General features: G+C 43.0%; 2 protein-coding genes and 1 long non-coding RNA gene across 4 annotated transcripts in view; 1 reads left to right on the top strand and 2 right to left on the bottom strand.

The window, feature by feature from the left end:
* Positions 1-261: 261 nt before the first annotated feature.
* On the bottom strand, positions 262-7,416 carry LOC310661768 (vomeronasal type-2 receptor 26-like; the record flags this gene model as incomplete). 2 transcript variants are annotated; one of them, XM_083408189.1, is made up of 5 exons in its annotated part: positions 262-2,855; positions 2,993-3,119; positions 3,795-4,022; positions 6,176-6,458; positions 7,178-7,416. In XM_083408189.1, the coding sequence occupies 5 exons, from the start codon at positions 7,414-7,416 to the stop codon at positions 1,957-1,959; spliced, it is 1,776 nt and encodes a 591-aa protein (XP_083264315.1). In that variant the 3' UTR covers positions 262-1,956. The 2 variants fall into 2 exon arrangements, with proteins under 2 accessions (XP_083264315.1, XP_083264316.1); XM_083408190.1 differs by lacking the exon at positions 7,178-7,416 and adding an exon at positions 4,612-4,826 and having other exon boundaries at positions 6,176-6,387.
* Positions 7,417-9,512: 2,096 nt separating this feature from the next.
* Positions 9,513-27,036, bottom strand: part of LOC310661741 (uncharacterized protein) — a 173,020-nt gene continuing 155,496 nt past the window's right edge. The window contains 7 exon segments of the mRNA XM_083408085.1: positions 9,513-10,419; positions 11,160-11,286; positions 12,284-12,505; positions 13,755-14,609; positions 15,303-15,585; positions 20,357-20,436; positions 21,279-21,506. Coding sequence (XP_083264211.1) covers positions 9,521-10,419; positions 11,160-11,286; positions 12,284-12,505; positions 13,755-14,609; positions 15,303-15,585; positions 20,357-20,436; positions 21,279-21,506 — 2,694 coding nt within the window. The 3' untranslated portion in view covers positions 9,513-9,520.
* LOC310661820 lies at positions 16,019-25,526 on the top strand. Its single transcript, XR_014504133.1, has 3 exons — positions 16,019-16,408; positions 21,259-21,404; positions 25,444-25,526. It is a non-coding gene; the product is annotated as an uncharacterized lncRNA (long non-coding RNA).

Below are 27,036 nucleotides of genomic sequence, written 5' to 3'. Positions count from 1 at the left end.
GGACAACAAAAGAGCATGCAAAAATAACTACAAGGAGGAAGAAAAGAACAGAACAGTGGTCCAGTCTGCTATCAGTGCTGAACAGGGGAAATGATCAGTCTGACCTCCAAATCCCCCCCCCCCTGAACATCTGTTCATTAATTTACTGACAATCATACTAAGACTGAAAAATTGTGAAAGAGTTATGACAGATGATTTGTATTGGTAGCAAGGAAAATTAAGTATAAAAAAGGAGAATTCCCTGGATGCCAAGATCCAGGTTTGGGGCAAGTGCTCTTTGTTGAGAGATCCCCAGCAGATATTTTCAATCACAAAATATTCAGCAAAGTAAAGCGTGGAAATATAGGTTGTTAGGTCTTCAAAATATACCCTCATGAGTTCCAAAACTTCCCTCTCCCCTTAGCATTGAAAAGGACCACACATCTGGTCAGTGAAAACTGGCTTGCTTACTTACAAACTCTTCAAAGGTCAGGTTCATGTGTTTCTCCATACATCAGTCAGAAAACACAGGCAGTAGCACTTGGCTTAGTTACAGTGGTGAAAGCTCCAAATTATTGGTATAGGAGTCCAAGAGAGGCTTCTTAGAGCCATGACTTCTGAGCTTGTAGCAACCAGCTAAGACCTTAAATGTTGCGCTTCTTGGGTAGACTGATAGAGAGCAATAGGCCATGTATATTTGAATAAAGCCTGCTGGCTGGGCCTATGATTATAAAGGTTGGTAATTAGGGTGAGGTAAGGTAGCTTTTGCTATTTTGGAGCTCCGCTCAAATTCCAAGAGTGTCTTGGTATCTTCCTTAAATGTAATTCTAAGGTAACATGGTTCTGTTTGGTGCTGCACTCTCTCAATAACGTATTTGCTTCTATTTGCTGCTTTCACTTCTTATTGTAGGAATTCATCTGAATCTGGTATGTAGCTGCTTGGTTATGGCTATAACTTGTGGGCTTGTGGCTCAGCAGGCAAGCATTTTGTCTTGGTGAATCCCAAGAATATCCAGCATCCAACCTGAGATCATTGACTCAGAATTTTGGGTGACTTTGCTGGGGTGCTGTCAGGGTTGGTTTTCCCTGGTTATCCTTGGTTAAAGGGTGTTGTCAGGAATGAGGTGCAATAACACATCCCAATGCTTTTACCAGCTAGCAAGAATAAAGGAACAAAGTATTAACTACCCAGGGAAGCTAGGATATCCACATTAGCACAAAGCAGAACAAATGTCCCCAAAGCTTGCTCCATGACCAGCAGTAACATAGAACTTCCTTCTCAAGAACCCATACCAATCATTTGAAGCAAAAGGGATCCAAAGGTCCAATATAAGTTGACAAATAAATCAACAGTTCAAAAGTATTTGGTGTACATAAAAAAGTAGACTTACAGATTTTTAAAGACTTTTGCTTAGCCCTAAGAAATAGCTGCTCACAAGTCATGCCACACCCCCTGGTTTATGCTGGTTTATGCATGTTCATAATAAGGCAGGTGAAAACAAGAGGGAAAACTGAAAGCCAAGTTGTGAGTGAAGCATGAGGTAGATAGCGGTTTATACCCTTTTTCTGGAACCTGATATAGTATCCCCCAATGAGACTGATTTAATCATGACAGTAGCAGTTCCACTGAAACCTTCTTTACCAGATAATCACATAGAAAGGAATAAGCAGAAGCTTTTTAAGCATCCCAATATACTGCTTTCTCTCATTCAGCTTCTAATTAACCGTCATCTGGTGTTCTAGTCAGGTCTTAATACTTTGCAGTACCCATAACAGTTTCTTAGTTTTCCAAATGCACCCAAACGTTGGAAAAGGTTGAGGACCCCTGTCTCAGAGAGACCACAGAGGATTTTTAAAGGAATTGCACATAGGAATTGTAACAGATGAAATATAACATAGTTATAGGATGTAGAAAAGGGGAGATTAATTTACCCATATTCTGATAGAACAAATAAACAGAGTTGATAGGTTAATTTATTATTTCTTCTTTATTAACTTTTCCCTGCAGTTCAGATCAGGCCTCAACACAATGATGTAGCATTTGGGGGCAAAGATGGAACCAAGTAAGCCAGCACTGGAGGCCAAGATGGAGAAGATCTCCACAGCCACCATGTATTTCCCCTTGGTGCTCAGGTAGACTGGAACAAAGGAGATCCAAACACTACAAAACAACAACATGCTGAAGGTGATGAATTTGGCCTCATTAAAGCTGCCAGGCAGTTTCCGGGCAAAAAAGGCCACAACAAAGCTGACAATGGCCAAAAAGCCCATGTAGCCCAGGACACAGTAAAACAGGGCAACTGACCCTTCGTGGCAACCTAGAATGATTTCCCTCATCACAGACTGCATGTCAGAATCAGGGAATGGGGGAGAGGTTCCTAACCACACAGCACAAATGCCGGCTTGGATAAGGGAACAAGAAAACACAATGGAGCTTGCCAGTCTTTTCCCCACCCACTTCCTCATTCGGGATCCTGGTTTGGTGGCCACAAAGGCCAGAACCACCGTGATCGTTTTGGCCAGAACACAAGAAACGGTCACTGTGAAAACAAGGCCAAAAGCCATTTGTCGGAGCAGGCAGCTCACTCTTTCTGGAGGGCTGAGGAAGATCAATGGGCAGAGGAAGCAGAGCAGGAGGAAAGTGAGGAGAGTGTAGGTGAGGTCCCGATTGTTTGCTCTGACAAGTGGTGTGTCCTGGTGTTTAATGAAGATGGCAAAGACTAATATTGTGAGGAGAAAGAGAGAAAGAGCCAACAATGCTAAGCTCATCCCCAGAGGCTCCTTAAAAGACAGGAAGCTGATGGTCTTTGGAATGCATTGTGATTGGTTCCTGTGTGGATAGTGGTCTTCAGGGCATGCAACACAGTCATCCATGTCTGGAGAGAAAATAATATATTCAGATTTCAGATGTTCTGGATAGCAACTACAAATGCTACCACTGTGAAACTCTTAAGGTTAAAATAGAAATATCACATATATTTGAAAAGTACTATGTATATATTATGTCTCCTACCTTTCTGGGATGAAATCTTGCCTTGAGGACATGCAACACAATTATAGCAGCAGAATGGCTCCCCCTCCTTCTTTTCCTTGCTGGAACCAGGAGGGCAATTTGGGTTACATACAGAAGGGGGTGGAACCTACCCATTTAAATAAATACATAAAATTTTAGCACAGAGAAATTATTAGCATTCATCCCCACCCCCCCAATTAGAAATAGGAAGACATTAAACTACTTATTCCAGAGTCAAATTATTCATTTTACTGTTCATGCTTTTTTAACAAAAGTGTGTTCAACCTGACATATTTGTGCTCTCTTCAGGCACCCAAAAAGAATGCATGAGGGTTCAAATTGGAAAGCTAATTGGGTTTTTATCTTCACCAGCCCTGCATCCATTGTACCCATGCATAATGGGAATAACTGGTCCACACCCGATTTTCTAATCATAGCACATGTTTAAAATTTTGCTTCTTTGAGAGGACAGGCACATAGTGTCAAGAATGATCTTCAAATATTGATAGATGCAAAAGAGAGGAAAGGTTTCTCTCTGCTGTATATAACATTATATTATGAAGCATCTTGTTTTTGTTGGTTGAAGGAATGGATGATACTGCAGATTCTACATATCTTAGATTTAGATAATATCTATACATTGATTGATTGATTGATTGATTGGTCATGATAATATTTTATGTAGTGCAGAGAAAATATTTTGAATCAGGCTGGAAAACCAGGGATGGGCTGCACCAATGATCTATAAGTGCAAAAACATTCTCTTTTCCTATCTCTCATGGATGTAGGAATTATTCCTCACCTGGTGAAAGCTGTGGTGCCACACCATTCTGTTGTCATCAATGGAAATCAGCTGGCCTGGGACAGCCTCTCCACCCAGTCTTCCAACCTTGACTCTCATGAAGGAGTTATTTGGAAAAGTGACTATGTTGGTAATATCAAAGCCAGCTTCTACTTCCCTGCTCTCACCAAAAGATACCGTTTCTCCAGCAGAGTTGTTAAAGGAGACATTCCTAAGGAAGGGATGGAGCTGCATTGAAAGGAAAATAGAAATCATAAAGTAATGTTAATGTCTCTCCTTACTAACACTCAGGATGCCTCCAACATTCAGTACTGGCAGGTACTGCTATGCAAGCAGAATTCAATCATTGGAAATGGTTCGTAAGGCGAGCATTCCTATAGACAGCCAATGATTTCCTTTCTCTTGTATAGGGAAAATCCTAATGCATTCCCGACCAAGAAGAAATGAGAGGAAAATGCATGGTTTTCAGTTCCCACTGCCTGGATATCTCCCACCCCACAGAAGAGAATCATAGGGTTACCGGCCTCAAATAACCATCATGCAGACATCTAATCAACACATGAAGGGGGTTAATGCTATGGAGTAAGCAGTCCTACCAGGCTTCGTCTATGTCACTTCCCTTCACTTTGGGAGCAAATGGGCAACAAACCAAATTCACTTTGTAACTTGCTAAACAGGTGAACTATCTTTCCGAAAGGGAAGTGGAATATTTTGGCGTTCACTGGAAAGAGCACATGTTAGGGGTTTTGTAGTCTCTTATCTCTATGCCTTTATTTGCCTTTCTGTCACATAAATTGTATGTTTTGATAGGTATTACCTGCCAAGGCTGGAATTTCTGAAGCTCCTGCATCCCTCCTTCCACCATTGCCCTGTATTTGGTCCTTGACAAGAACATGGAATGTAGAGCATGTGCTGTGGCATAAACAGCATTATAGATGCTATAGCTGTGGCTTGTTATGCTCATCTCAAAGCCAGACGAAGGGAGATTCTCCAGCTTCTCCTCTCCAGTGCAGGTTCCACTGGCCTGCTCCTCTGTACTGGAATTTGGAAATAAACAGAGAAATACCTGTGCCCAGAACTGCTTGACAAAGCCATTTCCATTTGTCTCAAAAGGATTTTGTACCTGAAGAAAGGCGTTGAATCCTTGTACCACATTTGAATAAACTGCAAAGGAGAGGGAACCCTGGAAGACTTGCATATCCATGCTCAGTTGAAAGGTCAGTGCTGGGAAATCCACCAGTGCTGTCAGAATCCACACCTTGCCCACGGATGTCTTGGTCACATTTTCCAATTCACCAAGAGCTACTATGTCTCTCAAGGCAAGCATAGACTTTGTTTCTCCATAGAAAACCACCACCTTGGCTTTACTTTCCATAATAACTTGATAAATTTGAATCCAGTGCGGATAAAGGTCATAATACTCAGCCAAATATGTCGTTTTCAGGGTTGTCTCTGAGAAAGCCAAGCAAATGCCTTTCTGGGAGAGCAGAGGTTGCAGGGTCTGAATAAACCTCTCTCCACCTTCACTTTCTCTAGCAAGCAATCCAACCCATGTCCAACCAAAGTGCAGAAGTAACTCAACAATCCCAGTGTACTGATGGGCTTCATTGGGCACCATCTTGTAGAAGGAAGTGGATTGGCTTTGACTACCATCCTCTGGGGCAAAGGAGCCATAAGTGAGCTAGAAGGAAATACAGTAGCATCATGTCTTATTGCAGAAGGACTGAGTATGTGCATCCAGGGCCTTCCCATCCAGGAGGCAAAATGAGCCAGTTGCCTTAAGAAGGCAGGTTCCAGAAAGCTGGGAGGAGTGGCAGATTGCACCCTGTGTTTCTCAGCTTCCAGCTCCTTCTCTGCCATCCCTGCATGCCCAGTTTCCTGCTCTCCTGCTTTCCTCTCCTCCCTCCTCCTTTTCTTTCTCCCCTTTCTCCTCTATGCCTTCCTAAGCTGCTGCTTTCCTTTCCCCTATTTTGTTCATGTTGCTTCACCACAACATTTCAGCTCCTGATTCCATGGTGTCTTCCCTTCCTTTCTCAAACCACTAACACACAGAATCCCCATGAAGTGTCACAATATGTGGGCAGCTGACTCCTGATAGGCAGGCTTCCAGCTTTGCAAGAGAGCAGCTTTTCTCTCCAACCAGTAGGCCATGGAGCAATAGTGAGAGGGTGTCAGTTGTCGGAAAGGAATTTGGATACATGTTTTTAGGTATGTGTGGACAAGGAAGTGGTGTGAGAGGCAAACTCTTCTACCATCACATTACCTTTTGAAGGACAGAATCACTCTCCTTTGTCTCTCACAACTATTTCTATATTAAAGAAATCCTTTCTGAATAGAAGATATCATGGTGAATGTGTGAAATCCCCAAGGCAGCATCTTACCTGGGGAATCTTGTAGATCCTCAAGATGTTTGCCAGGTAGATGGAGGTATCCAAGTCCAGCCCCCCAATAACTGCCATAAGGTGTTTCTGGTTGTTGCATTTGTAGTTGGGGACAAGTATGGAGGGAAGGTTCAGAGCAGCCCAGTAGGTCATCCTTTCATCGAAGTAACTGTCATAGATGCGGAATCCCAGTGTAATATTAGGCAAGATCTTGGGGTTCTCATTGATCTCCTTGACAGCAAATACCAAGGCCAGAATATGCTGGTAGTTCTTTGGCACAATACTGCAATGAGAATTTTATGCTGTATCATAGAGAGATGTACTATGCATATTTTTCAGTGGCCTCTTTATGATTCTTGAGTATTTTAGTGTAAATTTTGCCCTAATATACACATATCTGCAGAACAATTTCCCCTAAAAGAGCAGAATATCAGCTTCATGTAGGGCTCATTCAGACTTGCCCACTCCTGCCATTTTTCTCCAGGAAAATATGATCTTTACCACTGAACTCTCACCTCCCTCATAACGTCTCCCAACTGACAGTTAACTGACATTTCTTCACTACCTTCAGCTGAATACAGTTGGAATGTATCTATTCCAGGCCCTGTCTATAAATATTAAAGACAATCGTCTAGCCTGACTTGGATGAGAACCTGAGGGGTTATTCAAGCATCACCTCAAAGGAGAGGCGAGCCTTTAAGACACTTCACACGAAGGTTTCTGAGGTGAATATTAAGAACAGAGAAGGGCTTTCCATCTTAAACTAGGGAGGTTTAATCTTTGAGTCCTCCTCTTGTTAAACTCCTTGGAAGAGATTTGGTGGGATGTGGGGAGGAGAGAACACATCAACAAGACCAGGCTCTCTCATCTCACTGACACATTCAGACCTGCATTTCCCTTCAGTGGAAGTAAATCCCACTGAAATCAGGGGAACTAGCTTCTGAGGAGGCCTGGTTAGAGCTGGGGGATATTTCAGTATCATTTGACATTTGATGTCTTTACTGGGTATTAAGGCGCTGGTGGATAGTATGCCTTTCTTTGAAGTCTTCTTCGTCAAAAGCAGCAAAGAGATGAGAAGCAAGTCCGCCAACAATAAGATGACCAGGTTGGTAGTATTCATGTGGAATTCTGGGCAGATCATGGACGGTGCAACTCCTGGTATGTTTGCACACCAGATGTGGCAGACGAAAGAGAAGGGGCACAATAAACAGCAGCATACTGAAGCACATATTCTTTCTCATCAAACAGCATTATTTCCATCCAGCACATAAAGCTCGCTTCACAACCAACCTTAGTACAATATTCTGCCTTATCATGAATATCACTTCTCTAACAATTCACAGATTAAAATCCTATTTTATAACTTGACTAAGAGAAATGTAAAGATCCTTCCTCTTCCTAAGTTGACTTCCTTGCTTAGAATTGCAGGAAGAGTTTTTCATACTCATGTTTTGACATTGGTTAGTATTCTCTGGAAATCTACTGAGACATTATTCAAGGGAGACTTAGCCATGTTGAGAGTGATAATTATAGGTGAGGTAATAACAAGCTCCCTTTACATCAGGAACATCAGAAAATGCCCAAACATAATAATAATAACCCTGTTTCTGATGTTTCATTCAAAGTTCTTTCTGACTGTTTCTGGGAGGACAAAAGGGCATGCAGAATTAAGAGCAATGAGGAAGAGAAGAACAGTGGGCCAGTCTCTTATCAATGCTGACCAGTGGAAATAATTACTCTGACCTCCTAAAAATTCCCACCTGAACACCAGTTCATAAGTTTCCTGACAATTAGACTGAGACGAAGGAATGGCGAAAAGGACAACTATTTGTGTTCCTGATAGAAAAGCACCTCACAACTAGTAGTGAATGGTGATATTATATTTTCTAATAAAATTGTACTTAATTTCACTTATTTGTGTTCCTGATAGAAAAGCACCTCACAACTAATTGGAGGGAGTAATATATAGAAGTAATAAAAAAAAAGTAGTGAATGGTGGTATTATATTTTCTAATAAAAGGGAGCTTAATTTCACTCCTGTTCAAAATGCTTTTACTCCAAAATATTCATTCAGAAGCATTCTGCCCATCGTATTACAATAAGCCCTTTAAAAATACCAAAATTGTTATTCATTGAATTTTAAGTTTAACCCCCCCCCCCCACCAGGAATGGTCTAGCATATATTGCCCATGACCACAGGCATCCCGCACTGCACACGATAAATAACCAAATAATTTAATTAATACCCAGAAATGGAGGGAGAGCGATGGAGAGTTCTCATGGCATGTGAGGGCAGAGACTGGAGGTGCAACAGGGGGTTGTTTACGCTACTCAGCCCCCCCCCCACCTGACAGCTAATGTGCACAGAAGAGCAGCAGAAGCAGCAATATTCCCACACATCCCCCAGTCAGCCCCCAAAATTCCAGATGTGGGTATTTTAGGTGCAGTATTTTTTATCCGGAATGGAGGGAGAGCAGCAGAGAAGACATTCAAAGGGTTTTAGATGGTGCTCCCCACTTATCCAATCTTCATTTATGAATGTGGGCCATTTGAACATAACCCCCAAGTAATGGGTGTCAGGGAAAGGGAGACAGCTAGAGAGCCGAGGGAGGAGCGAAGCAATTACCGAGAGCCGAAAGAGCTCATTAGCAGTCTGTCATCCGACTCAGACGAGGAGGAAATAAGGAGGGGGCAACCAGTCCCCGGAACTAGCTACTCACAGAACAAAGGAAATAGGAGGCGTGCCCTGCACTGATGGGCATGCTGGGGGGAAAGGCGTCACAAATATTCAGTCGAGACATCTGATTGACTGAAGCATGGACGCGTTTGTTTGAACTCTTGTAACTGCTTTGAACTTTTAGTAATAAATCAACAAGACAGAAATGGCTGAGCGCCTGGAGCCTTATCTCTACTAGTTTGGCAGCAACAACTCCTCACAGTGGGACTCGCTGTAATGAAATCTCTGAGACTGGATAATCATGACAGTAGCAACTCTACTGAAACCTTACTGAGAGGGGGAAACCTAGAAAGGAATGAGACTTTTTTAAGAAATGCCGTTCAGTGTATTGTTTTTTCTTGTTCAGTTTCTAATCAATTACCCTCTGAATTTCTAGTCAGGTCTCATTATTTTATGGTACTCATGACAGTTTTTTGGTTTCCAAATAAATCTTAGGGTTAAAACAAGATAAGGGGCTCCTGTTCCAGAGAGACCATATTTTGGTTTTAAAAGAAATCACACATAACAATTGCAACATGTAAAATATAACAGAGTTTAATGGTGTGGATACGGAGAGATTACATTGCTCATATTTTGGTGGAAAAAAACAGAGATGTTAGGTTAATTTGTTATTTCTTCTTTATTAACTTCTCCTTGCTGTTCAGATCAGGCCTCAACACAATGATGTAGCATTTGGGAGCAAAGATGGAGCCCAGTAAGCCAGCACTGGAGGCCAAGATGGAGAAGATCTCCACAGCCACCATGTATTTCCCCTTGGTGCTCAGGTACACTGGAACAAAGGAGACCCAAACACTACAAAACAACAACATGCTGAAGGTGATGAATTTGGCTTCATTAAAGCTGTCAGGCAGTTTCCTGGCAAAAAAGGCCACAACAAAGCTGATAATGGCCAAAAAGCCCATGTAGCCCAGGACACAGTAAAACAGGGCAACTGACCCTTCGTTGCAGCCTAGAATGATTTCCCTCATCACAGACTGCATGTCAGAATCAGGGAATGGGGGAGAGGTTCCTAACCACACAGCACAAATGCCTGCTTGGATAAGGGAACAAGAAATCACAGTGGAGCTTGCCAGTCTTTTCCCCACCCACTTCCTCATTCGGGATCCTGGTTTGGTGGCCACAAAGGCCAGAACCACCGTGATAGTCTTGGCGAGCACACAAGAAACGGTCACTGTGAAAACAAGGCCAAAAGCCATTTGTCGGAGCAGGCAGCTCACTCTTTCTGGAGGGCTGAGGAAGATCAATGGGCAGAGGAAGCAGAGCAGGAGGGAAGTGAGGAGAGTGTAGGTGAGGTCCCGATTGTTTGCTCTGACAAGTGGTGTGTCCTGATGTTTAATGAAGATGACTAGGACCACCACTGTGAGGAGAGAGAGAGAAAGAGCCAACAATGCTAAGCTCATCCCCAGAGGCTCTTTAAAAGACAGGAAGCTGATGGTCTTTGGAATGCATTGTGATTGTTCCATGTTGGGATAATGATCTTCTGGGCATGCAACACAGTCATCCATGTCTGGAAAGAAAATAATACATTCAGATTTTGGATGTGTTGGAGAGCAACTGCTAACGGTGCAAGTATGGAACTGATAATGTTAAATTAAAGGTATCACACATATTTCCAGAATAACCAGAATGAACGTGATGCATGAGAACTGCACCTCAACACTTTGTGTTGGGTTATGTGGAGTGTCCTGTGATGGCTTGCTAACTCCACATAAACCACATTGTTATTGTTCAGAACAGGTACAGTCCATGACCATTTTTCACAGGGGTTCCATTCCCAGCCACATTCCACCCCGACCGGGTGTGCGATCGCGCATCAATCAGACACATGTTTGTTTGTTATTGTCTGAACTAAGACAGGTGTCTCCTACCAAGTCATATCACTGGTGCATTGAATTCAAAATTGCCAGCTGTATTTTAACCTGTGACAAAGATTAGATCATGGGTGACAAACAGATTCTTCTTAGGTCCATAATCCTTTATGGGGGCTGTCTGCCAATAGGTATGGAGGAGAAATTTGGTTTTTATGCCACTTGAATGGGAAAGTTATCTAAATTGAACTCCTTGTAACAACACGTTAATCAAAGTACAGATGTCCTTAAAAATGTGTACTTCTCTAAACATTTGGGATGTAGTTTTCCAATCAAACAATATATAAAAAAATGCACATGTTCCCACAGATTTATTTATCCTTTTCCTCAACTTCTAACATTACTTATTTCTGAAAAACATATATCCTGTTTCTCTTACCCTTCTGGGATGAAATCTTGCCTTGAGGACATGGAGCACAATTATAGCAGCAGAATGGCTCCCCCTCTATCTTTTCCTTCCTTGAACCAGTGAGACAACTTGGGTTGCACACAGAAAGGGGTGGAATCTGCCCATTGAAATAAACCCACAAACATTTTAGCACCCAGAAATTATTAGCACTTTTTGTTTCCTTTTTCTTCCAAACAACAGTAGGAAGACACAAAACTACTTATTCCCAACTCAGTGCCAGCTACTCATTTTCTTTTTTTATTGGTTTAAGATAAAAATGCTGAAACTTGCCATGTTGGAGCCCCTTTCAGGCATTCAGGAAGAATGCATGAGGATGCAAAGGGGAAGAAGATTGGGGATTCACGTTCACCAGCACTGCCCCTATTGTCCCCCCAAAAGGTGTAATGCCTGTCCCACCTTCAATTTTCCAATCATAGCATGTGTGAAACAATTGTGCTTCTTGGAGAGGACAGAAACATACTCCAAAGAATGAGCTACAAATCTGGAGACTGTGTAGAGAGCAGCCTTGTGCTCAGATCCAACTTGTAGGTTTCCCATAGGTATCTATTTTTCTATGCCCCCTTCCTCTGATCACAGGGTCATTTTCTGTATAAAACCACAAATATCTACCTTATACAGTAACAACCAATAAAATATCACCGCCAGTTCAAAAGGCCAGAGATACTTTAATCTGACAAAAAACTGGGGGAAGAGGAATGTTTTCACCTGGCACCTAAAGATATTGAGGTTTGAGTCTTCCTCAATCTAAGAAATCAATTTCCTCATTGCACTGTTGGTGAGAAAAACAGCTGCCCACAAACTCCATAGTCCCTGCTTCCTTCCCATCAGAGCAACCAACACCTTATTCTTAACACCCATGGCCAGTCTTGAGACTCATGAAATACCCTGGGATAGAGAGAGAGACAAGGTAACAGTCACATCCATGCCATATCCAGATGCAGGAGAAGACTGGCCATGGGTGTTATCCTGGACAAGATAGGCCATTGGACTGATCCAGCAAGCTCATCTTAGGTTCTTATGTAGTGCAGAGGAAACTCTAAAAGTGCGATTCCATTGTTTTCCTATATCTCATGGATGTAGGAATTATGCCCCACCTGGTGAAAGCTTCTGTGCCAAACCATTCTGTTGTCATCAATGGAAATTTGCTGGCCTGGGATGTCTTCCACCCTTCCAACCTTGACCCTTACGAAGGAGTTATTTGGGAAAGTGACCAGGTTGGTAATATCAAAGCCAGTTTCTACTTCCCTGTTCTCACCAAAAGATACAGTTTCTCCAGCAGAGTTGTTGAAGGAGACACTCCTAAGGAAGGGGTGGAGCTGCATTGGAAAAAAAATAGTAACTATGAAGTACAGTAATGCGTATGTCTCTCCTTATTGGCACTCACGATGCCTCCAGTCTGTCTGTACATGCAAGAATTGCTATAAGAACCTAATCTGTTCCTGAGAAATCATTCGTAAGGCAAGCATTTGCCTACTCAAGTGACGATTTCTATAGTTTCCTGGGGGGAAAATCCCAATGCATTCCTCACTAATAAGAAAAAAAATCCATCCTTTCTGTTCCCACTGCTTGGATATCTCCTGCTTCTAAGGAAATGGTAAGGTAATCAGTACGCTTGAGCCTAATTAATGCACAAGGTGCTTGATGCCATAGAGGAAGTTGTCCTGGCAGGCTTGGCCAATGTCACTTCCCCTCACCTTGGGAGGAAATGGGCAATAAAACCTTTGGTTCCATTCTGCCTACATTTGAATGATGTGCCTGTGGAGCTCTGAGCTGCTCCCTCCAACCAGTTTCCTGTGTTTCAGACAAGAATGGAGTATGAAACCAGTACTTTGTATACCAATATTTGAGGACCTTTAATCATTTTTGTAACCAAGCTATATTTGACTGCCTGCAAAACTGACAGCCGTATGGAAAAGCACATGAATCTGACCTTTGAAGAGTTTTGTATGTAAACTATGTATAACTTACTAATTGTGTGGTCTATCCTTCTGCTAAGTAAGTGGGATATTTTGGGCATTGACTTAAAGGGCACATTTAAAGGTTTTAACACCTAAATTTCATGCCATTATTTGCTGCATGAGTTGCCATATTAAATCTCTTCTGGGTTCTCACACCAAAGAGTCCAACAAGAATGATATTGTTTAGCAAGCTCAGCGCAAACTAAAAAAACAGGCTTAAAGTCCTTTTCCTTGCTGTTCTCCATCCCATTTCCCAGCCACAGCTACTTTTTTCTCCAGCTCCACCTGCCTCTCTCTACCAGCTCTCTCCTTCACCTCTCGGTCTAGGCTGGGATCCTCCGTGTAACTTCTGTGCAGTGAAGCTGCTTTGGAAGAAGCAGCACAGTGCAGGATTGGATCCGCCTTCACTAACAGGTTCTCTGCACACAAAGGAAGTTGCTCACAAAAAAGTGGGAAAGGTCTGGTACTTCACTGTCTTACTCCATGAGTAGCTTTTCTGCACACAAGAGATAATGTGCTCTTACACTGGAGCTTCAAAATTTTTCAGGGTACTGTTTTGCATATCACAGCCTATGTCAAATAAATTATATCTTATGAGAGACATTACCTGCCAAGGCCAAAGCTCCCGCATCTCTCCTTCCACCACTAATTTGTTTTTGGTCCTGGACAAGAACATGGCATGTAAAGCATGTGCCGTTGCATAGACAGCATTGTAAAGACTGTAGCTGTGGCCAGACATGGTCATCTCAAAACCAGATGAAGGGAGATTCTCCAGCTTCTCCTCACTAGTGCAGGTTCCACTGTCCTGCTCCTCTGTATTGGGGTTTGGAAATAAACAGAGAAAGACTTGTTCCCAGAGCTTCTTGACAAAGCCATTTCCATTTTCCTCAAAAGGATTTTGTACCTTGAGAAATGCTTTGAATCCTTGCACCACATTTGAATGAACTGTAAAGCAGAGGGAACCCTGGAAGACTTGCATATCCAGGTTCATTTGATAGGTCCGTGCTGTGAAATCCTGCTGTGCCGTCAGAATCCACACCTTGCCCACAGATGTCTTGGCCACATTTTCCAATTCACCAATTGCTACGATTTCTCTCAAGGTAAGCATGGACTTTATTCCCCCATAGAAAACCACCACCTTGGCTTTACTTTCCATAATAGCTTGATAAATTTGGATGAAGTCTGAAAACATGTCATAATACTCAGCCAAATGTATCATTTTCAGGATTGTCTTTGAGAAGGCCAAGCAAATGCCTTTCTGGGAGAAAAGAGGTTTCAGGTCCTGGATAAATCTCTCTCCACTGTCATTATCTCCAGCAAGCAACCCAACCCACGTCCAACCAAAGTGCAGAAGTAACTCAACAATCCCAGTGTACTGATGGGCTTCATTGGGCACCATCTTGTAGAAGGAAGTGGATTGGCTTTGACCAGCATCCTCTGGAGAAAAGGAGCCATAAGTGAGCTAAAAGGAAATAAAGGAGCATCATCTACAATTGCAGAAGGACTGGGTATGTGCACCCAGGGCCTGCCCACCCAGGAGGCAAAATGAGCCAGTTGCCTTAAGAAGGCAGGTTCCAGAAAGCTGGGAAGGGTGGCAGGTTGCACCCTGTGTTTCTCAGCCTCCACCTCCTTCTTTGCCATACCTCCATTCCCAGTTCCCTGAACTCCTGCTTTCCTCTCCTCTGCCCTCCTTTTCTTTATCCACTGTGATCTCTAGGTTTTTTCTGTACTGCTGCTTTTCTCTCCCCTGTTTCTTTCATGTTGCTTCACCGCAAAATTTCAACTCCTGATTTCATGGCGTCTTTCCTTCCTCTCTCAAGCCACTAACACACAGAATTTGCATCAAGTGTCACAATGCATCAGCAGCTGACTCCTGATAGGCAGGCTTCCAGCTTTGCAAGAGAGCAGCTTCCGTCTCCAACCAGTAGGCCATGCAGCAAAGGTGTCAGCTGGCAGCATGGAATTTGGATACATGTTTTTAGGTGTGTTTGGACAAGGAACTGGGGTGAAATGAGAACTCTTCTACCATCACATTACCTTGTGAAGGGCAGAATCACTCTCTTTCGTCTCTCACAACTATTTCTATGTTACACAAATCCTTTCTGGATAGAAGAAATCATGGTGAATGTGTGAAGTCCCCAAGGCAGCATCTTACCTGTGGAATCTTGTAGATGCCCAAGATGTTTGCCAGGTAGATGGAGGTATCCAAGTCCAGCCCCCCAATAACTGCCATAAGGTGTTTCTGGTTGTTGCACTTGTAGTTTGGTATAAATGTGGAGGGAAGGTTCAGAGCAGCCCAGTAGGTCATCCTTTCATCGAAGTAACTGTCATAGATGTGGAATCCCAGTGTAATATTAGGCAAGATATTGGGGTTCTCATTGATCTCCTTGACAGCAAATACCAAGGCCAGAATATGCTGGTAGTTCTTTGGCACAATACTGCAACAAGAATTTTATGCTGTATCATTGAGAGATGTGCTATGCATGTTTTTCAGTGGGCTCTTTATGATTCTTGAGTATTTTAGTGTAAATTTTGCCCTAATATACACATATCTGCAGAACAATTTCCCCTAAAAGAGCAGAATTTTAGCTTAATGTAGGGATCATTCAGACTGTCCCAATCCTGCCATTTTCCTCCCCAAAATCTGATCTTTACCACTGAACTCTCACCTCCCTCATAACGTCTCCCAGCTGACAGTTAACTGACATTTCTTCACTACCTTCAGCTGAATACAGTTGGAATGTATCTATTCCAGGCCCTGTCTATAAATATTAAAGACAATCGTCTAGCCTGACTTGGATGAGAACCTGAGGGGTTATTCAAGCATCACCTCAAAGGAGAGGCGAGCCTTTAAGACACTTCACACAAAAGTTTCTGAAGTGATTATTAAGAACAGAGAAGGGCTTTCCATCTTAAACTAGCGGAGGTTAAACTTTGAGTCCTCCTCTTGTTAAACTCTCCTTGGAAGAGATTTGGTGGGATGTGGGGAGGAGAGAACACATCAACAAGACCAGGCTCTCGCATCTCAGTGACACATTCAGATCTGCATTCCCCTTCAGTGGAAGTAAATCCCACTGAACTCGGGGGAACTAGCTTCTGAGGAGGCCTGGTTAGAGCTGGGGGATATTTCAGTATCATTTGACATTTGATGTCTTTACTGGGTATAAAGGCGCTGGTGGATAGTTAGCCTTTCTTTGAAGTCTTCTTTGTCAAAAGCAGCAAAGAGATGAGAAGCAAGTCCGCCAACAATAAGATGACCAGGTTGGTAGTATTCATGTGGAATTCTGGGCAGATCATGGACGGTGCAACTCGTGGTATGTTTGCACACCAGATGTGGCAGATGAAAGAGAAGGGGCACAATAAACAGCAGCATATTGAAGCAAATATTCTTTCTCATCAAACAATCTTATTTCCATCCAGCAAATGAACCTTGCTTCACAACCAACCTCAGTACAATATTCTGCCTTATCACAAACAGCACTTCTCTAACAATTCACAGATTAAAATCCTATTTTATAACTTGATTAAGAAAATAGTTAAACTCCTTCCACTTCCTCTGTCCTCTCCCTTGCAAAAAATTGCAGGAAGAGTTTTTCATACCCATGTTTTGACATTGGTTAGTATTCTCTGGAAATCTACTGAGACATTATCCAAGGGAGACTTAGCCATGTTGAGAGTGATAATTATAGGTGAGGTAATAACAAGCTCTCTTTACATCAGGAAAATCAGAAAATGTCCACCAAAAATAATAATATCCCTGTTTCTGATGTTTCCTTCAACGTGGTTTCTGACTGTTTATGGGAGGACAAAAGGGCATGCAGAATTAACAGCAATGAGGAAGAGAAGAACAGTGGGCCGGTCTCTTATCAGTGCTGACCAGTGGAAATGATTACTCTGACCTCCTAAAATTTCCCACCTGAACACCAGTTGATTAGTTTTCTGACAATTATACTGAGACGAAGGAATGGTGAAAAGGACAACTATTTGTGTTCCTGATAGAAAAGCACCTCACAACTATTTGGTGGGAGTAATATATAGAAGTAATAAGTAGTGAATGGTGATATTATATTTTCTAATAAAATGGTACTTAATTTCAAAATGCTTTTACTCCAAAATATTCATTCAGAAGCATTCTGCCCATTGTATAACAATAAACCCATTAAAAATACCAAAATAGTTATTCATTGAATTTTAAGTTTAAAACCCCCACACCAGGAATGGTCTAGCATATATTGCCCATGACCACAGGCATCCCGCACTACACACGATAAATAACCAAATAATTTAATTAATACCCAGAAATGGAGAGCTGGAGAGTTCTCATGGATTGTGAGGGCAGAGACTGGAGGTGCAGAAGGGGGTTGTTTATGCTGCTCAGCCCCCCCCCCCACCTGACAGCAGAAGCAGCAACTTTCCCCACACATCCTCCAGTCAGCCCCCAAAATTCCAGATGTGGGTATTTTAGGTGCAGTACTCCTGATCTGGAATGGAGAGAGAGAAGTATAGAATACATTCAAAGGGGTTTAGAGCATGCTCCCGACTTATCCAATCTTCATTTATGTGTGGGGGCACTTGAACGTAACCCCCAAGTAAGTGGGACTCGCTGTAGTGAAACCTATGAGACTGGCTAATCATGACAGTAGCAAGTCTACAGAAACCTTAAAGTAAAGGTAAAGGTAAAGGTACCCCTGCCCGTACGGGCCAGTCTTGCCAGACTCTAGGGTTGTGCGCTTATCTCACTCTATAGGCCGGGAGCCAGCGCTGTCCGCAGACACTTCCGGGTCACGTGGCCAGCGTGACAAGCTGTATCTGGCGAGCCAGCGCAGCACACGGAACGCCGTTTACCTTCCCGCTGGTAAGCGGTCCCTATTTATCTACTTGCACCCGGAGGTGCTTTCGAACTGCTAGGTTGGCAGGCGCTGGGACCGAACGACAGGAGCGCACCCCGCCGCAAGGATTCGAACTGCCGACCATGCGATCGGCAAGTCCTAGGCGCTGAGGTTTTACCCACAGCGCCACCCGCGTCCCTTACAGAAACCTTACTGAGAGGAAAAACCCTAGAAAGGAATGAGACTTTTAAATAATAATAATAACAACAATAATAATGCCTCTCAGTGTATTATTTTTTTCTGTTCAGTTTCTAATCAATTACCCTCTGAGGTTCTAGTCAGGTCTCAATATTTTATGGTACTGATGGCTGTTTTTTGGTTTCCAAATAATGCTTAGGGTTAAAACAAGATAAGGGGCTCCTGTTTCAGAGAGACCATATTTTGGTTTTAAAAGAAATTGCACAAAACAACTGCAACATGTAAAATACAACACAATTTAATGGTGTGGATACAGAGGGATTACATTGCTCATATTTTGGTAGGAAAACCCCCACAAAAATGAAAAGATAATTCATTATTTCCTCTTTATTAACTGCTCCTTGCTGTTCAGATGAGGCCTCAACACAATGATGTAGCATTTGGGGGCAAATATGGAACCAAGTAAACCAGCACTGGAGGCCAAGATGGAGAAGATCTCCACAGCCACCATGTATTTCCCCTTGGTGCTCAGGTAGACCGGAACAAAGGAGATCCAAACACTACAAAACAACAACATGCTGAAGGTGATGAATTTAGCCTCATTAAAGCTATCAGGCAGTTTCCTGGCAAAAAAGGCCACAACAAAGCTGACAATGGCCAAAAAGCCCATGTAGCCCAGGACACAGTAAAACAGGGCAACTGACCCTTCGTTGCAGCCTAGAATGATTTCCCTCATCACAGAGTGCATGTCAGAATCAGGGAATGGGGGAGAGTTTCCCAACCACACAGCACAAATGCCGGCTTGGATAAGGGAACAAGAAATCACAATGAAGCTTGCCAGTCTTTTCCCCACCCACTTCCTCATTCGGGATCCTGGTTTGGTGGCCACAAAGGCCAGAACCACCGTGATCGTTTTGGACAGAACACAAGAAACAGTCACTGTGAAAACAAGGCCAAATGCCATTTGTCGGAGCAGGCAGCTGACTCTTTCTGGAGGGCTGAGGAAGATCAATGGGCAGAGGAAGCAGAGCAGGAGGAACGTGAGGAGAGTGTAGGTGAGGTTCCGATTGTTTGCTCTGACAATGGGTGTGTCCTGGTGTTTAATGAAGATGGCTAGGACCACCATTGTAAGAAAAGAGAGAGAAAGAGCAAACAATGCTAAGCTCATCCCCAGAGGCTCTTTAACAGACAGGAAGCTGATGGTCTTTGGAACGCATTGTGATTGTTCCATGTTGGGATAATGATCTTCAGGGCATGCAACACAGTCAACCATATCTGGAAAGAAAACAATACATTCAGATTTTGGATGTGTTGGAGAGCAACTGCTAACGCTGCCAGTATGGAACTGATAATGTTAAATTAGAGGTATCACACATATTTCCAGAGTAACTTTTTGTTGGGTTATGTGCATGGCTGTCAACCTTCCCTTTTTTTGCGGGAAATTTCCTTATTCCAGCGCCGCTTCCCACTGCTTCCCGCTTCTATCCCGGATTGTTAGATATCCCATAGACTGTCCCTGGGACAGGTGAGGCTGCTGATCCCTTATTTTCAAATCTGAAAGTTGACAGCTAGGGTTATGTGGGGTGTCCTGTAACGGCTTGCTAACTCCACATAAACACATTGTTATTGATCAAAACAGGTACAGTCCATAACCATTTTGCACAGGGGTTCCATTCCCAGCCCCGTTCCACCCTCATGCCCTACGCTGATCCCATTCCAACTTCCTCAGGTGTACGATCACGTATCAATCAGATGCATGTTTATCTGTTATTGCCTGAATTAAGGAAGGTGTCTCATACTAAGTCATATCACTGGTGCATTTAATTTAGAATTGCCTGCTGTATTTTAATCTGTGACAAAGATTACATCATGGGTGACAAACCGATTCTTTTTAGGAGTGGGTCCCTAATCCTTTATGGGGGCTACCTGTCAATAGGTATGGAGGAGAAATTTGGTTTTTATTCCACTTGAATGAGAAAGATATCTAAATTGCACTCCTTGAATCAAAACGTACACCAAAGTAAATTTTCCCTTAAAAATGTGTACTTCTCTAAACATTTGTGATGCAGTTCTCCAGTCAACATTTGTATAAACATGCACAGGTTATCAATTATTTATTTATCCTTTTCCTCAACTTCTAACATGCCTTATTTTTGAAAATCGTATATCCTGTGTCTCTTACCCTTCTGGGGTGAAATCTTGCCTTGAGGACATGGAGCACAACCATAGCAGCAGAATGGCTCCCCCTCCTCCTTCTCCTTCCTGGAACCAGGAGGACAACTTGGGTTACATACCGAAAGAGGTGGACCCTGCTCATTTAGAGAAACAGATAAACCGTTTAGCACAGAGAAGTAAGTAGCACTTTTGGCTTCTTTTTTCTTCCAGCTGGCAGTAGGAAGACCCCAAACTACTTATTCGAAACACAGTGCCAGGCTACTCATTTGGCTCTTGATGCGTCAACAATTTTCAGGGGGTCCTGAAATATGTCAACCCTAGTATAATTGAAAAGTGTAGTAGTTTGCGTGTGATTCACCCACCCCCATTAAGTCTAAGAAATTCATTAGAAGAATGTTTTCGGCTGGTGCCTAAAGATTCAAAGGGAGGTGCCTGGCAAGCCTTCTTGGGGAGAGCTTATTCTTCTTCAATCTAGCAGCCCCTTTCCTCATTCTGCACTTGGTGACAAAGAATAGCTACACACAAGCTTCCACAGCCCCTACTTCCTTCACAACCACCAGCATTTCAACTGCAAGCAGCAAACCCCTTCTTCTTCCCAAGAGACTCATGAAATACACTGGGATGGAAAGAGCCCCAAGTCAAAAGCCACATGCCATATCCAGATGCTGGACAAGACTGGCCAATGGCAATATTCTGCACTAGTTGGGCATTGATCTGACCCGGCAAGATCTTATGTTGTGATTCCTGCATCGCAGACCACATGACTGTTGTGATGACTTCCAACTCTAAGATTCTATTATTCTTACACAGTGCAGAGAAAAAATGTTTAGAATCTGGCTGGAAAGGCAGGTATGTGCTGGACTGATGATCTGTAAGTAGAATAACATTCTCTTTTCCTATCTCTCATAGATGTAGGAATTATGCCTCACCTGGTGAAAGCTTCTGTGCCACACCATTCTGTTGTCATCAAGGGTGAATTCCTGGCCTGCGGCAGCCTCACCACCCACCCTTCCAACCTTGACTCTCATGAAGGAGTTATTTGGAAAAGTGACCAGGTTCATGATATCAAAGCCAGCTTCTACTTCCCTGTTCAAACTAAAAGATACTGTTTCCCCAGCAGAGTTGTTAAAGGAGACAGTCGTAAGAAAGGGGTGGAGCTGCATTGAAAGGAAAAGAGTAACTTTGAAGTAATGCAAATGTCTCTTCTTTCTCACATTCAGGATGCCTCCAGACAGTCAACACAGGGAGGTAGTGTCATGCAAATATAATCTGTTTTCTGAGAAATGGTTTGTAGGGCGAGCATTCACATATTGAGCCAATGATCTCCCTTGTTTCCTATGGGAAAAATCCCAATGTGTGTCTGACCATGCATCTACACACACACACACTGCCCAACAATCCTCATATAACCAGCATGCTTGAGTCTAATAAATACATAAAGGGTTTAATGCAGGGGTCAGCAAACCTTTTCAGCAGGGGGCCGGTCCACTGTCCCTTAGACCTTGGGGGGGGGGCAGACTATATTTTGGAGGGGGGAAAGGAACAAACTCCTATACTCCACAAAAAAACCCAGAGATGCATTTTAAATAAAAGGACACATTCTATTCATGTAAAAACACGCTGATTCCTGGACAGTCGGCGGGCCAGATTTAGAAGGCAATTGGGCCGGATCCAGCCCCCGCACCTAGATTGCCTACCCATGGTTTAATGTCATAGAATAAGGTGTTCTGACAGACTTGGCCAATGTCCCTTCCCCTTACCTTGGGAAGAAATGGGCAACAAAGCCTTTTGTTCTGCTCACTCTATATGTGAATTTCGTGCATGGGGAGTTCTGAACTGCTCCCTATAGCCGCATGGAATTAAGAAGCTTGTTTGATTTCATTGTTGCTGAACTTCTGAAAGCGCAAATAAACTGGTGGGCTCCGGTTCTTGCAAATCTATTTTCATATATAGATAAGATAACGGAAATCCCTAAAGATTGGGGACTGGCTATAATTGTTCCTATATTTAAAAAGGGCAACCCCTCTGACCCATCCAATTACAGACCAATTAGTCTACTGAATGTGATCTGCAAACTTTACACAAAACATCTATGTCTAAAATTATGTGAATGGTTAGATCATAATGACTTGCTAGAAATTGAACAAGCAGGATTTACATCCAGACGTTCCACCATAGATCACTGCTTAGTGTTAGATTACTTTGTCTATAAGTATGTGAAACATTGGAAAAAGTCATTGTATGCGGCTTTTGTGGACCTAAAGGCAGCTTTTGATTCTGTATCCAGGGGTAGGCTTTGGGCCAAATTGGCCAATATGGGTATTAACAGAAGGTTATTACTTCTGATGATTAAGCTTCATGAGAATAATACCCTCCAGATAAGACTCGCACAGGACGGTAGACTCTCTAGAGAAATCCCAGTCCAAAGAGGAGTCAGACAAGGATGCCTATTAGCCCCACTTTTATTTAACATCTATGTTAACTCCCTGATCACATGTTGCCGTGAAATTGAACCCCCCCCCCGTGTTCTCTAACGGCAGAAAAGTACCAGTTTTAATGTATGCGGATGACGCGGTTCTCCTCTCTCAAACCAAAGTGGGTCTGAAACATGCCTTAGGGAAGTTTAGTGATCAATGTAACACTGAACTGTTAACAATTAACTTCGCTAAAACTAAAATTGTACATTTTAACCGTTCCTTCAGGAAAGAAAATTGGACCATAAAGGGAAATGCCATTGAACAGACTAAAACCTTCCAATACTTAGGCATTACTTTCTCTTATAATGCCAAACTGTCAACACACCTGACTACATCAGCTATATCAGCAGGAAGAAGTGCAAATGCCATCCTTAGATTATTCAGAAGGAAAGGAGCTGGCTTCCTCCCGATGGCCTTAAAAGTCTTTCAGGCAAAATCTCTGGCCCAACTCCTGTATGGCTCTCAAATTAACCCCTCTGCCAACCTTAAGACCCTTGAAACAGTTCAATCAAAGTTTTTAAGATCACTATTTGCTACCCCAAGATGCACACCTAATGCAGTCTTAAGGCAAGAGGCAGGACTGCCCAGAGTGGAATTAAAAGTCTGGGAGCAAGCAATATCCCTCTGGCTGAAAATCCACTACAATCCTAAGGGATTGTTACCTTGCTTCCTGGCCGCAGTTCCCTATCCTCCTTGGCTTCTGCAAATAACTAACAAGATCAAACAAATTGGCCTAAACCCTGAAAATCTCTTTATTGGAACTCTGAACAAGGCAAAAGCAATTATCACTCAGAGACTTTACGATGTCGAATTACAACAAGAAGACGCCCTACTCCCGGAGACGTATAGATGTCTAAAAGCTTGGCCTAATTTTGCAGCTGCCCCTTACTTAACTAACATCACTAATGAAGCTTATAGATGGGCTTTTTCTAGAGCCCGCTTTGAGACAATGCCCTCAGCACTGCTGCACGGCAAATTCACGCGGGTACCAATGCATGCACGTCTCTGCCCCTGTATGTCTAATAAGGTAGAATCTATCACACACATCCTTCTATTTTGCAAATTTTATAGTGAAGAACGAGTTCAATTTATTTTCCCACTTTTATCAAAATTTATACCCCTACAACATTATTTGGAATCCTCCCCCGAAATTTTACGAAAATACCTTCTGGAAGATTCCTCAAGCTCAATATCATATGAGGTAGCCAAATTCTGCACTTTGGTAATCAGGAAACGTAAATCTCTTCTGTTGAATGGCACAATGCGAAGTTCCCTTGTGTAATCCATCCTTCCCCCCCCCCCTTTGGATGCCATTGTTGAATTCTCTTTGTCTGATCTTGTGGTGTTTGGTGTTACTGGCTTTTGCCGCAATAAAACTTGACTTGACTTGACTTGAGAAGCTTGTTTTTTCAGATAAGAATGTAATCTGAAACTACCATTTTCTATACCAATAGAAAGATTAGGAACTTTTATCATTTTGGCTTCTACTTCTGCAACATTTTTATGAGTGTTGTGTTCCAAAAAACTTTTGAACTTTAAAGAGTTTTGTAAGTAAACCACATTACGACCTGCTAAGCATGTGATCTATTTTTGTGCTAGCAAAGTGGCATCTTCTGGAATTCACTGGAAAGGGCATATTTTAAGGTTTTACATCCTGTATTTCCATGCTTCTGTTTGCTGCATGTTTTTCCATGCACACAAAGGAAATTGCTCACAAAAAAACTGGAGAGTGCAGGATTGGGTCCTCCTGCTTACCAGCTGTAAGCAGAACAGTCTGATTCTTCACTGAGCTAATCCTCAATGAGCAGCTTCTCTGCACACAAATGGAGAATGTGGAGCTTAAAATGTTTCAGGGTACTGTTTTACATATCACTGCCTATGTCAAATGAATGATATCTCATGACACGCATTACCTGCCAAGGCCGAAACTCCTGCATCTCTCCTTCCACCATTCTCCTATATTTGGCTCCAGGCAGGAACATGGTATGTAGAGCATGTGCTATGGCATAGACAGCAGTATAGACACTGTAGCTGTGGCCAGACATGGTCATCTCAAAAGCAGACGAAGGGAGATTCTCCAGCTTCTCCTCTCCAGTGCAGGTTTCACTGGCCTGCTCCTCTGTACTGGAATTTGGAAATAAACAGAGAAATACCTGTGCCCAGAACTGTTTGACAAAGCCATTTCCATTTGCCTCAAAAGGATTTTGTGCCTCAAGAAAGGCTTTGAATCCTTGTACCACATTTGAATGAACTGCAAAGGAGAGGGAACCCTGGAGGATTTGCATATCCAGGCTCATTTGCAAGGGCGGTGCTGTGAAATCCAGTTGTGCCGTCAAAATCCACACCTTGCCATCAGATGTCTTGGTCACATTTTCCATTTCACCTAGTGCTATCATTGTCTGCAAGGCAAGCATGGACCTTGTTCCTCCATAGACAACCACCACCTTGGCTTTACTTTCCATAATAGCTTGATAAACTTGGACGAGCTGGAAGTGCATGTTTATTATATCAGCCAAGTATGTCATTTTCAGGTTTGTCTCTGTGAAGGCCAAGCAAATACCTTTCTGGGAGAGCAGAGGTTTCAGGGTCTGAATAAATCTCTCTCCACTTTCTGCAGCAAGCAATCCAACCCACGTCCAACCAAAGTGCAGAAGTAACTCAACAATCCCAGTGTACTGATGGGCTTCATTGGGCACCATCTTGTAGAAGGATGTGGATTGGCTTTGACCAGCATCCTCTGGAGAAAAGGAGCCATAAGTGAGCTAAAATGAAATACAGTAGCATCATGTATTATTGCAGAAGGACTGGGCATGTGCACCCAGGACCTGCCCACCCAGGAGGCAAGATGAGCAAGTTGCCTCATAGAAGCAGGTTCCAGAAAGCAGAGAGGGTGTGTGTGGAATAATAAATAAATAAATAAGAGCAGGAAAGAATGTATTAGAAGCCCACACTGACCCTGGAGAGTTGATAGATGTATAGGGTCTGGGTGACTCTATAGATGCCTAAGCACGTGACCCAGAGCTTCCTCTTTTGGCGCATGCATTCAGAACACCCGCCCACCTCTCCCTACTTTAGGCCTTGTTGCGCTTGACCTTGCTATGCCGTCGTGTATCGTCTGTCGTTGGGACAGGGGCATGGCAGGAATTTTCCCCACTTGGCTGATTGACTGTTGTCATTTGGGTTTTGCCTGCCACGTTGCAAATTGTCACAACTTGTAAGGTTGTGGATAGGCTCTGGTTCAGGTGATAGGGCTGGGGGAACACTCTCACTTTCCCTATGTGAAGGGTATTCTGTTATTTTCCAAGGACAGTCCCAGATTTAAAGAAGCAGTCCCAGTTTCTGATTTGATCCAACATGCCCCATTTTTCCTTAGGATGCCCTTCTTTTCATCAGAGAAATGTTGGAGGGTATAGAGTTATCCAGTCCCCGAGCCATCTGAAGACAATCCGAAGACCTCCTTATTGAGAATGCCAGCCGGAAGGAGAAAACGAGGTGCAAAGAGCCAGAAGACCATTATTGCGACTCACAATTCCTCTAAAACAAAGAATCGGCAGAGAGCCAATGCCATCTGCCCTGGCTCAGAAACAGAGCGGGTTGAGGAAACCGAGAAAACGGAGTAAATAGAACAAACAGTGAGTAACAACGTTGGGGGAACCTCACCCCCCCTTAAGGAGGATGTCAATGACCCGACCCCCCTCCTCCCAGAACAAGCTAATCCGTCCAAGAGGGCAAGAGCAGGAGCAGGAGGGATTCCTCCCACTCCTAACGCTGACCCACCCATGCCTCTAGAACAAGATAGCAGAGGAGCCTGCTTTCAACCAATCCGGGATACGCACCCCTACCAAGAGATTTGCATGTTGTCTGCAGAAACTATGGTTCTGGTTCTCCAAAGACTGAATGAAATCCTCACTAGAATAGTTAACATTGAGAAACAATTGGATACTAGTTCCTCCCCTTTAAATGCCCAAGGGCTTAAAGGGATGATAAGAAATGACTCTGTTAACAACTCACCAACTCAAACTATGGATGAAGTGAGGTCCTGTCAAGTCTTGCAAACGAACCAGATAATGCTTGAGATTCACCGATACACTCATAGGTGGATGAACCGCAGACAAATTACTATGTCCTTGTCTCAGCTCCTGAATTACCATTACCGAAATGTAGATCTAGAAAATTTCCACTTCCTGCCTACCTTGAGAAACACCATGCG

This window comes from Podarcis tiliguerta (assembly GCF_965153285.1).
Source record: "Podarcis tiliguerta genome assembly, chromosome: 13".
In the NCBI taxonomy this organism is placed as follows: Eukaryota; Metazoa; Chordata; class Lepidosauria; order Squamata; family Lacertidae; genus Podarcis; species Podarcis tiliguerta.
This window is presented reverse-complemented; position numbering and strand designations above follow the sequence as displayed.